Source organism: Coenobita brevimanus, chromosome 8 (genome assembly GCF_032717465.1).
Source record: "Coenobita brevimanus isolate Jiangsu-jjx chromosome 8, ASM3271746v2, whole genome shotgun sequence".
NCBI classification, from domain to species: Eukaryota; Metazoa; Arthropoda; class Malacostraca; order Decapoda; family Coenobitidae; genus Coenobita; species Coenobita brevimanus.
Genome location: NC_136961.1, coordinates 1,254,799 through 1,273,091, shown reverse-complemented (window position 1 = coordinate 1,273,091; position 18,293 = coordinate 1,254,799). Strand labels below are relative to the sequence as shown.

Sequence of the window (18,293 nt, the reverse complement as noted above, 5' to 3'; positions counted from 1 at the left end):
GGCATTACATGAGCAATAAACCCCAACCACCCCTTGGATATAAACCTGCACCGGCTCAATCCGATTGGAGCGCCTTAATTACCCACTAAACCACCAGGCGCCATAATTTGGTTATATGGTTACCACCCAGCGTAGTAAATGGTTTCCTGGTGTACAGGAAACCATTTGGCTTGTCACTCAGTGTAAAGTCACCCACAGGCAGAAGGAAGAGGAAAGAATGAAGGAAAGAAAGACAGAAGAGGGAGTGTAAAGTCACCCACAGGCAGAAGGAAGAGGAAAGAATGAAGGAAAGAAAGACAGAAGAGAGAGTATAAAGTCACCCGTAGGCAGAAGGAAGAGGAAAGAATGAAGGAAAGAAAGACAGAAGAGGGAGTGTAAAGTCACCCACAGGCAGAAGGAAGAGGAAAGAGACAGAAGAGGGAATGTAGTGTCGCCCACAGGCAGAAGGAAGAGGAAAGAATGAAGGAAAGAAAGACAGAAGAGGGAGTGTAAAGTCACCCACAGGCAGAAGGAAGAGGAAAGAATGAAGGAAAGAAAGACAGAAGAGGGAGTGTAAAGTCACCCACAGGCAGAAGGAAGAGGAAAGAATGAAGGAAAGAAAGACAGAAGAGAGAGTGTAAAGTCACCCACAGGCAGAAGGAAGAGGAAAGAATGAAGGAAAGAAAGACAGAAGAGGGAGTGTAAAGTCACCCACAGGCAGAAGGAAGAGGAAAGAATGAAGGAAAGAAAGACAGAAGAGAGAGTGTAAAGTCACCCCCAGGCAGAAGGAAGAGGAAAGAATGAAGGAAAGAAAGACAGAAGAGGGAGTGTAAAGTCACCCCCAGGCAGAAGGAAGAGGAAAGAATGAAGGAAAGAAAGACAGAAGAGGGAGTGTAAAGTCACCCATAGGCAGAAGGAAGAGGAAAGAATGAAGGAAAGAAAGACAGAAGAGGGAGTGTAAAGTCACCCCCAGGCAGAAGGAAGAGGAAAGAATGAAGGAAAGAAAGACAGAAGAGGGAGTGTAAAGTCACCCACAGGCAGAAGGAAGAGGAAAGAATGAAGGAAAGAAAGACAGAAGAGGTTGGATGGAAGAGAGGAAAGGGCAGACACCCAAAGCAGCACTACATCGAGTGAGTGAATGGAGAGCACCCCCACCTACCTGAAGGATTATTATTATTATTATTATTTGTGGTAATAATATTTGCTATAAAAATAATATACATGGATAGATTGAAAGCAAACACCATAACTTTTATAATGATGATAGATAGATAGGTAGGTAGGTAGACACAGATCAATAGATAGACAGTAGATAGATATAACATTCTGGAGTAGTCAGGCTAGGGATGTGAGGACTGTTGATGCTGATGGTGTACGTTTGTTTCAGCGGCTGTTGGTGGAGATGGAGGCCATGGCATCGCGCCCCTTCAGACCGATTCTCCTGGAGCTGTACCCAAGGGGGGGGCCCGCTACCCCCACCCCGTCCCCCCCAACCACCCCCAAACTATCGAAACTCTCCGGCGCAGGGAACGACGGGGCTAAACTACCACTACTACCATCCGAACCATCACTACTACCCGTAACGACCACTCAGCCAGCCCTAACGAGGTCCGACTCATCACAATCACCAGCTGTAACGACCTCTCAGTCATCACTACCAGCCCAAACCAGTGCCCAACCATCACTACCAGGGCTAACGGGTGCCTTAACAAGCACTGTGACCGTCTCAGCACCCTCAGGCGGGGAACTCAACCCAGTATTGAAGCTCTCAGGTGCACCCACCACCACTACAGGCATAACAACTACAGAACCATCACAGCCGCCCCTAACGAGCACTGTAACGACCCTCCCAGGCCTAACGACCACCCCTAACGGCCCTAAATCATCGCTACTACCCCTAACAAGCCCGAACCCTGCCACAGCACCCTCAGGCAGGGAACTCAATCCAGTACCAACAACCACCACCACTCCTGCCTCCCCAACGACCTCCGAACCACCCCCAACGACCAGGACCAGCAGCCTAACGACCTCGACCCCCGTTCCAGGGCTGCGGGTGCAGGTGGTGGGCTGGAACGGCTCAATTAACCACCCCAGGCAGTTAAAGGTCAACGGATTTAACAAGCACATCAACGAGGTCAATTGCCAGCCCTTAACGACCATCGCTAACGACCTCGTTCACTCCATCACGGCCATTAATACTAAAAATAAGGTGAGTGATAGATAAACGAATAGATAGAGAAACATGGGTGGGATAGATAGGTTGATAGATAGATAGATGGATGGGTGGGTGGCTGGGTGGATAGATAGATAGATGGGTGGGTGGATAGATAGATGGATGGATGGGTGGGTGGATAGATAGATAGATGGGTGGGTGGATAGATAGATGGATGGATGGGTGGGTGGATAGATAGATAGATAGATAGACAAATGGATGGATAGACAGAGGATGTGAAAGATGGATAGATAGATAGACAGATGGATAAATAGATAGAAAGATGGATAGATTGATGGGTGGATGGGTAGATAGACAGATAGATAGATGGGTGAGTGGATAGATAAACAGATAGATAGATAGGTGGGTGAGTGGGTAGATAGATGGATGGATAGATAGATAGATGCATAGCTAGCTAGATAGATAAATGATAGATAATGTTGATGGTGCCCTTCCCAGCCCGGCCCAGTCGCCCTAGAGCCTTGCAGGGGGGGACGAGCGGCCGTTCTCTCTCTCCTCGTCCAACTGCCCACAGGTGGACGAGCCTACACACCTGTTGGCCATCCAGGTGAGACTAATTAAGGTTTTGACTGGTAACCAAGGAGACTCGATGTATTATTATTATTATTATTATTTTATTATTATTATTATTATTATTATTATTGTTTTTTTACCACCTCTCAGTTCATTATTATTAGCCTTTTGTTATTATTATTATTATTGTTATTATTATTATTATTATCATTATCATTATTATTATTATAGTGGTAGGTGGTGGCGACCGTCATCCACTCACTTGATGTAGTGCCGCCTACTTCTTCCTTAGCCTTTATCATTCTTTTTCTGTGCCTGTCCTCCTCTCTTCCTATTTCTCACCATCATCCACTCACTTGATGTAGTGCCGCCTACTTCTTCCTTAGTCTTTATCATTCTTTTTCTGTGCCTGTCCTCCTCTCTTCCTATATCTCCCATCTTTCCTGTCACTTCTTATTGCTTTTCTTTCCTTTACAGGTGGCTTTACATTGAGTGACAAGCCAAATGGTTTCCTGTAAGCCAGGAAACCATTTACAACGCTGGGTGGTAACCATATAACCAACCCATATATGCTCCCTACTTGTCAACAATTGGGTTGGTGGAGGGTTAGTGCCCCTCCCCGTAAAACAAATAACTCAGAGTCAAATGGCCACCCCTTACGGGATTATGGCGTCTGGCAATAGATAGATAGATAGATTATAATTATTATTATTATTATTATTATTATTATTGTTTGTGGTAGGTGGGGACACTCATGATCCATTCACTTGATGTAGTGCTGCTCTTGGGTGTCTGCCCTTTCCTCTCCTCCATCCTTCTTTCCATCCTCTTCTGTCTGTCTTTCCTTCATTCTTTCCTCTTCCTTCTGCCTGTGGGTGACTTTACATTCCCTCTTGTCTGTCTGTCTTTCCTTCATTCTTTCCTCTTCCTTCTGCCTGTGGGTGACTTTACACTCCCTCTTCTGTCTTTCTTTCCTTCATTCTTTCCCCTTCCTTCTGCCTGTGGGTGACTTTACACTCCCTCTTCTGTCTTTCTTTCCTTCATTCTTTCCTCTTCCTTCTGCCTGTGGGTGACTTTACACTCCCTCTTCTGTCTTTCTTTCCTTCATTCTTGCCTCTTCCTTCTGCCTGTGGGTGACTTTACACTCCCTCTTCTGTCTTTCTTTCCTTCATTCTTTCCTCTTCCTTCTGCCTGTGGGTAACTTTACACTCCCTCTTCTGTCTTTCTTTCCTTCATTCTTTCCTCTTCTTTCTGCCTGTGGGTAACTTTACACTTCCTCTTCTGTCTTTCTTTCCTTCATTCTTTCCTCTTCTTTCTGCCTGTGGGTAACTTTACACTCCCTCTTCTGTCTTTCTTTCCTTCATTCTTTCCTCTTCCTTCTGCCTGTGGGTAACTTTACACTCCCTCTTCTGTCTTTCTTTCCTTCATTCTTTCCTCTTCCTTCTGCCTGTGGGTGACTTTACACTCCCTCTTCTGTCTTTCATTCATTCTTTCCTCTTCCTTCTGCCTGTGGGTGACTTTACACTCCCTCTTCTGTCTTTCCTTCATTCTTTCCTCTTCCTTCTGCCTGTGGGTGACTTTACACTCTCTCTTCTGTCTTTCTTTCCTTCATTCTTTCCTCTTCCTTCTGCCTGTGGGTCACTTTACACTCCCTCTTCTGTCTTTCTTTCCTTCATTCTTTCCTCTTTCTTCTGCCTGTGGGTGACTTTACACTCCCTCTTCTGTCTTTCTTTCCTTCATTCTTTCCTCTTCCTTCTGCCTGTGGGTCACTTTACACTCCCTCTTCTGTCTTTCTTTCCTTCATTCTTTCCTCTTCCTTCTGCCTGTGGGTGACTTTACACTCCCTCTTCTGTCTTTCTTTCATTCATTCTTTCCTCTTCCTTCTGCCTGTGGGTGACTTTACACTCCCTCTTCTGTCTTTCCTTCATTCTTTCCTCTTCCTTCTGCCTGTGGGTGACTTTACACTCCCTCTTCTGTCTTTCTTTCCTTCATTCTTTCCTCTTCCTTCTGCCTGTGGGTGACTTTACACTACCTCTTCTGTCTTTCTTTCCTTCATTCTTTCCTCTTCCTTCTGCCTGTGGGTGACTTTACACTCCCTCTTCTGTCTTTCTTTCCTTCATTCTTTCCTCTTCCTTCTGCCTGTGGGTCACTTTACACTCCCTCTTCTGTCTTTCTTTCCTTCATTCTTTCCTCTTCCTTCTGCCTGTGGGTCACTTTACACTCCCTCTTCTGTCTTTCTTTCCTTCATTCTTTCCTCTTCCTTCTGCCTGTGGGTGACTTTACACTGAGTGACAAGCCAAATGGTTTCCTGTACACCAGGAAACCATTTACTACGCTGGGTGGTAACCATATAACCAAATTATGGCACCTGGTGGTTTAGTGGGTAATTAAGGCGCTCCAATTGGATTGAGCCGGTGAAGGTTTATATCCAAGGGATGGTTGGGGTTTATTGCTCATGTAATGCCACTCAGGGATGAGTGAGGCTGGTCACTCTCATCTTAAATGTCAGCACCAACTTGCCTAGCCCCGGGCTCCTACTCTCCTCATGGGGCAACACAGGATTGGATGATGATGATGATTATTATTACTCTCTCTCTCTCGCCTACACACCTGTCGGCCATCCAAGTGTGACTGAGGTTTTGACTGGTAACCAAGGAGACTTGGTTTATTATTATTATTATTATTTTCTCTCTCAGTTCATTATTATTAGCCTTTTATTTTTATTATCGTCATCATTATTATTATTATTCTCTTTCTCTGAATATTAGTCATGAAGAAGTGCTATTGAAATGCTGTAGGATTATAGGATTGTTTGACATTGTTACCGCTCTCTCATTATTATTATTATTATTATTATTATTATTATATTATTATCCTCTCCCTGTCTGTCTCTGTCTGTCTGTCTGTCTCTCTCTCTCATTATTAAGGAGTATCAGGTATTTTTGCATTTCTTTGACTAGTAACCAAGGAGTATTTGTGTGATGTCTTGTTTCTCTCTGTCTCAAGGAGTATTTGAGTATTTTTGCATTTCTTTGACTAGTAACCAAGGAGATTCTATTTTTCAGGTGGACTCGCCGTGGCTAGTACCCTAGTAACTCTGGGTAACCCTGGTAACTATGGCAATGAGGTGCTAGTAACCAAGGAGACTCACAAGGGCAGGTCGTTAAGAAATAAATGCAGTATGGATACCTGTATATAAGGTAAGATAGATAGATAGATGGGTGGGTAGATAGATAGATGGTTGGATAGATAGATAGAGAGATGGGTGGGTGGATAGATAGATTGATTTGTTTTGTTTCGTTTTTAAAGGCTCCAACATGCTTACATGCGTCGGCCTTGGTCACCTAATGGCGGCTTTCCACGCTGCACGATCCATTGCAGCCTCCCTGTTCAGTCCCTTAACCCTGAGGTCACACTTAATGACCTCGTCCCATGTCTTTCTCGGTCTACCCCTCATAACCCCACCCCCAATATTAACACTTCTCACCTTCCTCACCCAATTATCATCCCCCATCCTCTCCACATGTCCAAACCATCTCAATCTACCTCTCCTCACCACAACACCAATACACTCCAGTCCCATCCTACCTCTCAACTCTTCCATCTTAAACCCACCCCCTCCAGGCCTTGGACGCAGGGACGCACTGCACATCCACCTAATCATTGTCATTTCTGTATGTCTGAGCCGGTGAATATCCTCTTCCTTTACTGCCCAGGTCTCACTACCATACAGCATTACACTCCTAACACATGCTGCATACAAAGACCCCTTAGCACGTAGGGAGAGTCCTCTCAGTGTCAGGAGAGGCAACAGCTCCCTGAACTTCTTCCAGCCACTCCTCACACTAGCCACTGAGCTGCTCCAGCCCCACCTCCAGCACACAACATGTCTCCCAAATAACAAAACTCTTCCACACACTCAAGAGACTCACCTGTTGCCTCACACACTCAAGAGACTCACCTGTTGCCTCACACACTCAAGAGACTCACCAACAAAGACCCCACGTTACCTTCCTCTCATCGCCCCATCACACTTCTCTGCACCCCCTCTAAAGTCACCGAACGACTGATACTACAATTAGTCACACCTCACATTCCCCTAGCCCAGTCACAACATGGCTTTAGGCCACTACACTCCACAAACACCCTTCTTACAGACCTTACACACAGAGTTTTCGATGGCTTGAATTCAGCTAGGCCACCACACAGAACAATCCTAGTCACACTAGACATTAGCAAAGCTTTTGGTGCCATCCCCTGCCACAACCTCACAAACAAAATACTCAACGCAAACATGCACAATAACGCAAAAAGATGGCTGGCAAACTACTTAGCAGGCAGATGTGCACACGTAACATTTGCCGGTCAGTCTTCTAACATCAGAAACTTCACAAACGGCGTCCCCCAAGGATCTGTTTTGTCCACTACACTCTTTAACCTATACATGCATGACATATCCACACCCACACACCACTGATACATATAGCTTCCTATGCAGATGATATAACACATGTACGCACCAAAACGCAAACACAGCTGTACACATCCTCCAACCGTACCTCAGCACACTACACGAATGGTTCACCACAAACAGGCTCAAAATAGCCGCAGCCTATCTACAGTGACCCTTCTCACAAACTGGACAGCAGAACACAGTCACATCCCACACCTCACCATAAACAACACTCCCCTACCACACACACACACACACACACACACACACACAAAATCCTTGGTGTAATATACAATACATCAGTGTCATTTAAACAACACAACACAAACATTAAAAACAAAATAACACCAAGACTCAGTGCCTTGAGGTCACTTGCCCATACAACATTCAGACACAACAAAGAAACCACCACCACAGTATACAAACAATACATACATTCAGTGATGAATTATGCAAGCCCTGCCTGGGCTTCAAACCTCACCAAAACACACTACAACACTCTACAGACCATACAGAACAAGGCCCTAAAAATAATCACAAGCTTCACTGCTGCTACACCCACAGACCACCTACATCAAGAAACCAAAGTCCTCAAAGTCAAGGATCACCTAGACATGAGAGGCACCCAGTTTCTTGCTGCAGCCTCCACAAACCCACAACATCCACTACAGTACATGGCAGCACATCCACCCACACCAAGGAACATCAAAACAACACCCAGCACATGATACCATACACAAATACTGTCATCTCTCCCCCCTCGCCCACCTCAGACCAGCTTCCAGAAGCATATCCACACTCAGATCACTCGCCGCTCCATTCAGTCACTTAAAGACAACACACAGCTGCATGCACGGCCTCCTGACATCCACCCTTCTGAATCCTATCTCCCTCGTGAGGACAGGGTCCACCTGGCCAGGCTGAGATGTGGGCACCATCCAGCCCTCTTAAGCTACCAGAAGAGGCTGGATGACTCCGTCGCTGATGCCTGTCCAGGATGCAACACAGCACCCCATACTATTAAGCACATTATGCAAGACTGCATTGCACACAATCTGCAACACAGCACCCCATACTATTAAGCACATTATGCAAGACTGCATTGCACACAATCTGCAACACAGCACCCCATACTATTAAGCACATTATGCAAGACTGCATTGCACACAATCACCTACGCCAACAACACAACATACACTCCTTGAGAGCTCTGTGGGAAAGCCCGGTCTCGGCCATGGCCTTCCATAGGGACTCGGGGCTGTTCGGCCAGACTGCCTAGGGAACAACTACTACTACTACTACTACTACTACTACTACTCACCAGCAAGTTAAATCCTTTCACTTCTGACAATCTCCACCTGCTCTCCCTGACACGCCGTACACATAAAATCAGCATTATCTTGCAGTCTACCTCTGATACCACTACATCTCTTATGCACCCACTTATCACAAACACTGCACAAGATGGAATTACTTCCCACGCCCTTGTGGCAAACTGCACATGGCCACTCTCCCTCGTCTTTGACAGTACCGCCACCAACCCTAGATATCATCACTTTTGTTTTATCTGCATTTACCCTTAAACCCTTGTTCCCCATACCATCTCTCCACTTCCTAAACCTTTCCTCCGCCTCCCTATCGTTCTCTGCAATCAACACCAAATCATCAGCATACAACAACTCCCACGGGAGTTCGTTTCTAAAGTCACGTGAAAGGGCTTCAAGTACCATGATAAACAACATGGGACTCAAGACTGACCCCTGATGCACACCAACATTCACGGAAAACTCATCACTCAAATCTCCATTCACTCTTACCTGGGTGTGAGCACCCACATACATAGCCATAACCACCCTAACCAGCCACTCCTCCAAGCCAAGCTTTCTCATTGCCCACTTCACCACCTCTCTAGGGACTCTGTCAAAGGCCTTTTCCAAATCAACAAAAACAAAATAAAGATCCCTTCTCCTACCAATATATTTTTCCTGAAGCTGTCGAACAATGAATATGGCATCAGTGGTCCCCCTACCTGGCATAAACCCAAACTGCATCTCATCAATATTCGCTCTTTCTCTAATCATACCTTCTAAAACTCTCTCCATTACCTTCATTATCTGATCTAAAAGCTTTATACCTCTATAATTTCCTCTTTCCAGGGCATCACCCTTCCCTTTATACACATTTACAATTACACTCTTCAGCCAATCATCTGGGACAACACACTCATAAATAATCCTATTTATCAGGTCAGTGACTAAACTCACCCCTATATCGCCTGAGGCCTTCAACATTTCTGCAGTCAACCCAGACACACCTGCTGCCTTCCCCACCCTCATCCTGCCCATTGCCTCACTCACAGTAGCAGTATCAATCAAAGGCCAAGGGCCAGACACTGGATCTGCTGGCTCCAAACCTTGCCTGTCCCAGTCAAACTCCTCATTCAACAACCAGTTATAATGCTCTCTCCATGCATCTTTAATATCCTCACTGTTCACCACTACCCTTCCTTCATCATTCTTCACACACTGCTCACGTATAATATCCCGATTATCCCTCTTCACCTGACCTGCCACCTTAAATATCATATTTTTCCTTTCCCCATGATTTAAGCTATCAAGTAATGGTCTCTGTGACTCAGACTTTGCCCTGTATATCTCTCTTCTAGCCCTACGCTTGGCAGCCAAATATTCCTTCTTGCTACCACCCTTCTTCCATTCCCGGAAAAGCCTTCTTTTCTCCTTAACTGCAGCTTCTACACCCTCATCCCACCACCAAGTTACTTTATGTCTTGGTGGTCCTCTTGTCCAACCGCATGTTACATCAGTAACTCTCAAGAAATTGTTCTTGAGGGCTTTCTGCTGTTCATTAACGCCTCTGTCCACAGCTCCCTGTTCAGCCACCACTCTCCTCAACTCGCTATAGAAGGCATCCCTTACTACTTGGTTTTTCAGCTTCCATATTTTCCTCCTAGGTACATAAGTCCTCTTTTTCATCACTTGTTCTTTAAGCACCGTATCACAAATCAATAGCTATAGATAGATTGACGGGTGGGTTGACGGATAGATAGGTGGTTGGGTAGATAGATAGATAGATAGGTGGGTTGGTAGATAGATAGATAGATGGGTGGATAGATTGATAGATATATGGGTGGGTAGATATATGGGTGGGAGGATAGATAGACATAGATGGGTGGATAGATAGATATATGGGTGGGTAGATAGGTGGATGGATAAATACGCTTAATCCTCGTAAATCACGTGTTTATAAATCACGGATTCGTAAATCACGGCTAAGTTGCTGTCAGGCTGCCGGCAACCTTAAATCGCTGTTAAGTCACGAAAATTGCGGATCTAGGCACCCAAGTGGGCTTTTCCGAGGAGAATCGTAAACTGCGGCATTCAGTTTGAAAATCGCGACCCAACGATCAATCACCGTGCGTCCCTGGTGGCAAGTGTGCGTACTAATGCCGCCACGTTGTTGTTGTTCTTCCCGCCAGTCTGCACACTACAGACCATTGCCGAGGAGTGTGAGTGCTACCTGCCTTTTTCTGGCACCTTCCCCCCCCCCCGGCCTCCCACCTTCCATGGCCCCTCCCGAACCCCCGATGAAGCGCTCTAAGCAGTGTGGCATCAAGAAACAGCCACCGTTGTCTTACAGTCAACGTTTGGAGGTCATTTGTCGTGTTGAGAAGGGAGCACCGCCACCTCATGCTGAGAGGTTCAAAGTTCTTCCCAACACCACCCCACTTCATTCACTTAAACAATACCATCATAGGATTAAGGTGGGATCCCTTAACATGGCTTATTTCTATTAAATACATGCACTGAAGATTCCTAAATGTGTATGTTTGTGTTTGATGGTGCCTTGATGGGTGTAGGTAGGCTGCTGTGGGGGTGGTGGGCCAAACTCCAGACCCTAATTCATTTTTCACATAAGTTATTATTTATAAACCATGGAATTTGTAAATCACATCAGTAGTCCTGACCCAAATTTGCCGTGATTTATGAGGATTGAGTGTGGATAGATGGATGGATAAGTAGATAGATAGATGGATAGATAGGTTGATAGATAAAGATAGGTAGATGAGAAACTATTATTATTATGATAGATAAAGATAGGTAGATGAGAAACTATTATTATTATGATAGATAAAGATAGGTAGATGAGAAACTATTATTATTATGATAGATAAAGATAGGTAGATGAGAAACTATTATTATTATTATTATTATTATTATTGTGGAAATCAATAAAATAAATACTAATAAATCATTTCTTTTTCAGGATGGCAGCTCCTATAGCCCACTGAGGCGACGCTATATATATATATACATATATAGAACTAGAATGACTCACCTAAGGAAAGGTGTTTGGGAAGTATTCTTTCTCTCTCTCTCTCTCTCTCTCTCTCTCCATCTCTCTCTCTCTCTCTCCATCTCTCTCTCTCTCTCTCTCTTTGGCTCCGATAGCCCACTGAGGCAAAGATATATATAGTATAAGTTATAATAGGATAAATGGCATATGGGAAGGGGTTTGGGGAGCATTATCTCTCTCTTTTAAATAAATATATGGCTTAAATGAAGGTGTTAGGGGAGCATTCTCTTCTCTCTCATTATAAAAAAAATGGATAAATTGCCTGAGGGAGAGTGTTAGGGGAACATTCTCTCTCTCTCTCTCTCTCTCTCTTTCTCTCTCAGAAATTATTTTGCTATTAAAAACAATAAATAGCAAGTAAAAAAACTATATATGCGAAAAATGGAGGCGAATAAATCACTTAGGAAAATATGTTAGGGAGCTTTTGACTAGTAACCAAAGAGACTCAGTCCTGATTTTAACTATAGCTCATATAAATCACTCCTTTGCCAAATGGAGGATAATATGCAAAATAAATCACATAGGAAAAGGTGTTAGGGAGCTTTTGACTAGTAACCATGGAGATTTTGGTCCTAATTTATAGCCAAAGGCATTTTTTGACTAGTAACCAAGGAGATTTATGAGATGGAGACCAACCAGGAGAGTCGGGAAAAATTTATAGGTGCCTGGTGGTCCCGTGGGTCAAGGTGCTCCATGTAAAAATAATTTTGACTAGTAACCAAGGAGACTTGTGAGAAAAACTGCTTTAAATATATCAATAGGTAGGTAGATAGATTATTATTATTATTATTACTACAGCTATTATTTATTATTAATATTTATTATTATTTCTGCTGTTATTATTGCTGTCATTATTATTATTATTATTATTACTAAGTAAACAGTAAAGAAAATATATAAAAAGAAATATAGACATAGATCTGAGAGATCTTTAAAAAATAATTTTCATGTCTGAGAAATTTATATTGGAAAATTGGTGAGAATTTTATATATAGACCAGAATCTCAAAAAAATTATTTATATCGGAATCTCAAAAAGAATTATATTCATGCTCAAAACTTTGAGCAAAACCTCGATTTTGAGGAAAACTGACATATTCCCCAAAATAATGGGAATAAAATAGACTTTTTAAAAAGTATATACATATGTATTTTAATTTGAAATAAATATTATTATTATTATTATTATAGATCTGATGTGTAATTCTGTCTGTCTGTCTCTCTGTCTCACGTGCGCACACACACACACACACACACACATTCACACATTTTCATTTCGTTTATAAAGAAACCAACTTATATATATATATATATATATATATATATATATTGTATATAAAGGCTCCAACTTGCTTGCATGCATTGGCCTTGGTCACCTAGTGGCGGCTTTCCATGCTGTTCGATCTCTGGCAGCTTTGCTGTTTAGTCTCTTATCCCTGTGGTCACACTCAGTGACAGTGTCCCAGGTCTTTTTCGGTCTTCCTTTCACTACCCCACCCCCAACATTAACACTTCTCACTTTCTGCACCCAATTATCATCCCCCATCCTCTCCACATGCCCAAACCATCTCAGTCTACCTCTCCTCATCACAACACCAATACACTCCAGTCCCATCCTACCTCTCAACTCTTCCATCGTAAACCCAGCCCCTCCAGGCCTTGCACGCAGGGACGCACTGCACATCCACCTAATCATTGTCATTTCTGTACGTCTGAGCCGGCGAATATCTTCCTCCTTCACTGCCCAGGTCTCACTACCATACAGCATTACACTCCTAACACATGCTGCATACAAAGACCCCTTAGCACGTAGGGAGAGTCCTCTCAATGTCAGGAGAGGCAGCAGCTCCCTGAACTACTTCCAACCACTTCTCGCCCTAGCCACAGAGCTGCTCCAGCACATAACATCTCCCAAATAACAAAACTCTTCCACACACTCAAGAGATTCACCAGCAAGTTCAATCCTTTCACGCCTGACAATCTCCACCTGCTCTCCCCGACACACCACACACATGAAATCAGCATTATCTTGCAGTCTACCTCTAATACCACTACATCTCTTGTGCACCCACTTATCACAAACACCCATATATAAATATATGCATCTTTATATACTTACCTACCTACCTATGTATATCTATCAACCTGTTTATATATCTATCTATCTACTTATCTATCAACCTGTGTATATATATATTTGTATCTGTCTATCTACCTATCTGTCTGGCTATCTGTCTATCAAGCTATGTAATTAAGAATTTTTAATATATTAAAAAAATAAGCAAAAAATGTGATTTTCATTTAACATTTATAGATATTTATGAGAGTTTGTGTGTGTATGCGTTCATGTGTGTGTGTGTGTGTGTGTGTGTGTGTGTGTGTGTGTGTTCTTACCTAACTATCTTTACAGGAATGAGTCAAGCTCGTATTGTCCCGTGTCTTAAACCATATTTATCGTACATATCCTTAAATTTGTGAATTGTTTTGGCACACACTATTTCATTCGGTAGTGCATTCCATTGATCAATTGCTCTGTTTGGGAAACTGAATTTCCTTACGTCTTTATCACCTCTCTTTTGATGCAGTTTTTTGCAGTGTCCTCTTGCTGATGCTTCCCCATATGTTAAGTAATCATTTATGTCTATTTTCTCCTTTCCTGATATGCATTTATATAGCATTATCATGTCACCTCTTTTCCTTCTCTCTTGTAGTGTTGGTAGATTCAGTTTATTTAGTCTTTCTTCGTAGCTTAGGTCCCTTAAGCTTGGTATCCATCTTGTGGCGGCCCTTTGAACTTTTTCAATCTTGTCTATATGCTTTTTGAGATGAGGACTCCAGACTACTGATGCATATTCCAGGGTTGGTCTAATGAATGATGTTATTCTTCTTCTTAGCATGTCTTCATTTATGTATGTGAATGCTATTCTCATATTTGCAAGCAGTGTATACAGGTTCATACATGTTCAGTTTGTGTGTGTGTGTGTGTGTGTGAAAGAGTGTGTATGCATTTGATTGTATATATATATATATATATATATATATATATATATATATATATATATATATATATATACGTATGTATATGCTTGACCACATGTGTTAATGAAATTCCCGTCAGACAACTCTCAGTTGTTGACACGCACACACACACACACACACACACACACACACACACACACAGTGTAATCTTTTCTATGTCTGGCGATTTTCATTTTTATTGTAAGAGTGAATTTCTAGCATTTTATCTATCTATCTGTCTACCTCTCTTTTGCCAGACGCCTTAATCCCGTAAGGGGTGGCCACAAACATGTCGCCCTGTCCCCCGACGTTTCACTGACCTGCTCCAGCTCACACACCCCTCTCTCATATACCTCTCCACTCCATCCCTCCATTTCATCCTTGGCCTTCCCCTCTCTCATATACCTCTCCACTCCATCCCTCCATCTCATCCTTGGCCTCCCCCTCTCTCATATACCTCTCCACTCCATCCCTCCATCTCATCCTTGGCCTCCCCCTCTCTCATATACCTCTCCACTCCATCCCTCCATCTCATCCTTGGCCTTCCCCTCTCTCATATACCTCTCCACTCCATCCCTCCATCTCATCCTTGGCCTCCCCCTCTCTCATATACCTCTCCACTCCATCCCTCCATCTCATCCTTGGCCTCCCCCTCTCTCATATACCTCTCCACTCCATCCCTCCATCTCATCCTCGGCCTCCCCCTCTCTCATATACCTCTCCACTCCATCCTTCCATCTCATCCTCGGCCTCCCCCTCTCTCATATACCTCTCCACTCCATCCCTCCATCTCATCCTCGGCCTCCCCCTCTCTCATATACCTCTCCACTCCATCCCTCCATCTCATCCTCGGCCTCCCCCTCTCTCATATACCTCTCCACTCCATCCCTCCATCTCATCCTCGGCCTCCCCCTGCAAGACCATCTTTGTCTAAATAAAACCATTGGGCGCTAATCAGCCTGAAATACATGACCGGGCTGAAGGGGTACATTGAGTTGGCTTCTTGTGTAGGTACAGTATTGTAGTTGTTGACAGAACCCCGGCACCTTGACTGTGCAGACTGGAGGCGTCAGGGTGGTGGGGGTAGGTGAGGCAGGGGTGTGTGAGGCAGAGAAGGGTTAAGGAGAGGCACGGGTGTTGGTGGTGGCAGGTAGGCAGGGGGTGTGAGGCAGAGAAGGGTTAAGGAGAGGCACGGGTGTTGGTGGTAGCAGGTAGGCAGGGGGATGTGAGGCAGAGAAGGGTTAAGGAGAGGCACGGGTGTTGGTGGTAGCAGGTAGGCAGGGGGGTGTGAGGCAGAGAAGGGTTAAGGAGAGGTAGGGGTGTTGGTGGTGGCAGGTAGGCAGGGGGGTTTGAGGCAGAGAAGGGTTAAGGAGAGGTAGGGGTGTTGGTGGTGGCAGGTAGGCAGGGGTGTGTGAGGCAGAGAAGGGTTAAGGAGAGGCAGGGGTGTTGGTGGTAGCAGGTAGGCAGGGCAGGCTTGGGGAAAGGTAGGGTGTAGGGGACAGAGGTGCAGGCGGCAGGGGTGGCAGTACTCAGTGTGTTGGAGGTAAACAAGAGGCAGGGCTGGGTTGGATGTCAGGTGGGGTTGGGTAAGAAGTGTGTCATTTATAGCAACAAATATCCATCAACGCGTTATAATGACAGTCATAAATAAATCGTACTTATATTTGCATGCTAAATTCCACTGACATTGTTTGGTATACAAATAAATGGTCTCTATCTATCTACTGTGTATATAGCCCGACGCCCTAATCCCGCAAACGGTGGCCACAGACAAAACGCCTCCAAGTCGCTCTACCACCCACAATTTGACTACCCTTCCCCCGACTCACTCCCCCCTCCCTCATATACCTCTCAACTCCATCCCTCCACCTCATCCAGCCACTTTACGTAGGGCTTAGGCTGCCAACAGTTATTTCATCGCTAATAATACTGCCTTTATCAAATAATATATCTTCAATAAGGCCGATATCTTAACATTTTCTCACACTGAACGGGAAGACGATGGTGATCTTATTTTACGTTGTATGCATCACCAACATCGCATATTAATGCAGTATTAATGTACAGTTAGATGTTTACCATTAATTCGTACAAATTTATCCGTGAGGCACGAGTGAAAGATGTTATACAGTACGTACATTTGGGGTGATTGGCTGCGGGGCCTGACGCCGGAAAGAGATGACATCTGATTGGCTGTGTGACGTCACTACACTACCCACACTGCAACAGCCGACCAGGAGGGCAGACGCAGGCAAGGAAGTTAACGGTGTTGTATTTTGTTGGTGTATTTTTGTCAATGTACCAACTTGTGTTGCACTTACACAAGACTATGGGCCACATCAGCGGTGTGAGACAACAGCGAGCTGCCAGAACGAGGCAGCGTGTGTCTAGCAGCACAAATGAACGGGTAAGGCGTGTGAAAATAGCAAGCCTGTGCTGGTGTCAATATGGCATAGAATGTGAGGCGTAAGGTGTGGCTGCGTGAACCTGACGCAGTGCCATTGGTTTTGTTAATACCAGCAATATAGTTCAGGCATCTTTCATGAACGAAAAATGTTGTCATGTTGCAGCTGATTTCTTACAGATTAAACAAGACTCAGAGACACTGGCATTACATGATTACATCACTTGTGTAGCACTTTATGATTAGCATCGTGTTACCGTAACATGTGCCTATCACCTTCCTGCTGGAGCCCTAGCACCACCACCATTACCATAGAGTCACCACCACCACCACCACCACATAGGCACCTCTCATCCACCACCGCCACCACACCACCCAACCACCACCACGACCCCACCCAACCACCACTACCACCACCACCACCCCACCCAACCACCACCACCACCACCCGTCCACCACCACCACCACCACTTGGATCTTGAGCTTTTCTTCAAATTAATTCATGGCAGTTATTCATGTGTGTGTGTGTGTGTGTGTGTGTGTGTGTGTGTGTGTGTGCGCGTGTGCGTGCGTGTGTGTGCGCGCGCCTGCCTAGTCTAAGTGGCATGGTATATATATATATATATATATATATATATATATATATATATATATATGTATTGTGCGTATCACACATTAATTTTCTCACACTAACATATATGTTTATGGCACTGACAGTGTAAGACAAGAAACAGACAAAACAAATCGCTGAGGAAAAGGCGCCACGGTCTCCGAACGGACCAGAAATCTGTCTATCTATCTGTCTATTACCAGACGCCTTAATCCCGTAAGGGGTGGCCACAAACAAATCACCTCCATGTCGCCCTGTCCCCCGCCATTTCACTGCCCTGCTCCCAGCTCACACACCCCTCTCTCATATACCTCTCCACTCCATCCTTCCATCTCATCCTTGGCCTCCCTTCCCCTTTCCCCCTCCACCTCACACACACTCTCCTCGTCAGTCTCTCATCCCCCCATCCTTTCCACATGGCCAGACTAGAAATGCAGTCCTATGAATCAGTCATCTTTCAGTCGTTTAAGCTTCTCTGTTGCTACTCATCCTGTCGCTCTCGTCACTCCAATTTGCTGCTTCTTGTGGCCTCATGCTTGGTCTGCCTCTTCTCATTCTTGGTCTGCCTCTCCTCATTCTTTAGTCAGTTGCACGTGTGGATGTGGATGTGATAGGGAGTGTTGGGAGAAATACATTGAGGTGGATTGGCCATGTGGAGAGGATGGAGAGAGAGACTGACGAGGAGAGTGTATATGAGTGAGGTGGAGGGG

At 44.5% G+C, this 18,293-nt stretch overlaps 1 protein-coding gene across 1 annotated transcript in view; it reads left to right on the top strand.

Annotated features, from left to right (window-relative positions):
• dsd (attractin-like protein dsd) overlaps positions 1–11,556 on the top strand; it is a 64,915-nt gene extending 53,359 nt beyond the window's left edge. Inside the window, exons 22-25 of the mRNA XM_080276917.1 lie at positions 1,367–2,188; positions 2,651–2,759; positions 5,791–5,925; positions 11,463–11,556. Of these exons, the coding sequence (XP_080133043.1) occupies positions 1,367–2,188; positions 2,651–2,759; positions 5,791–5,924 (1,065 nt within the window). The 3' untranslated portion in view covers position 5,925; positions 11,463–11,556. The remainder of the gene's footprint in view (positions 1–1,366; positions 2,189–2,650; positions 2,760–5,790; positions 5,926–11,462) is intronic.
• The last annotated feature ends 6,737 nt before the right edge of the window (positions 11,557–18,293 follow it).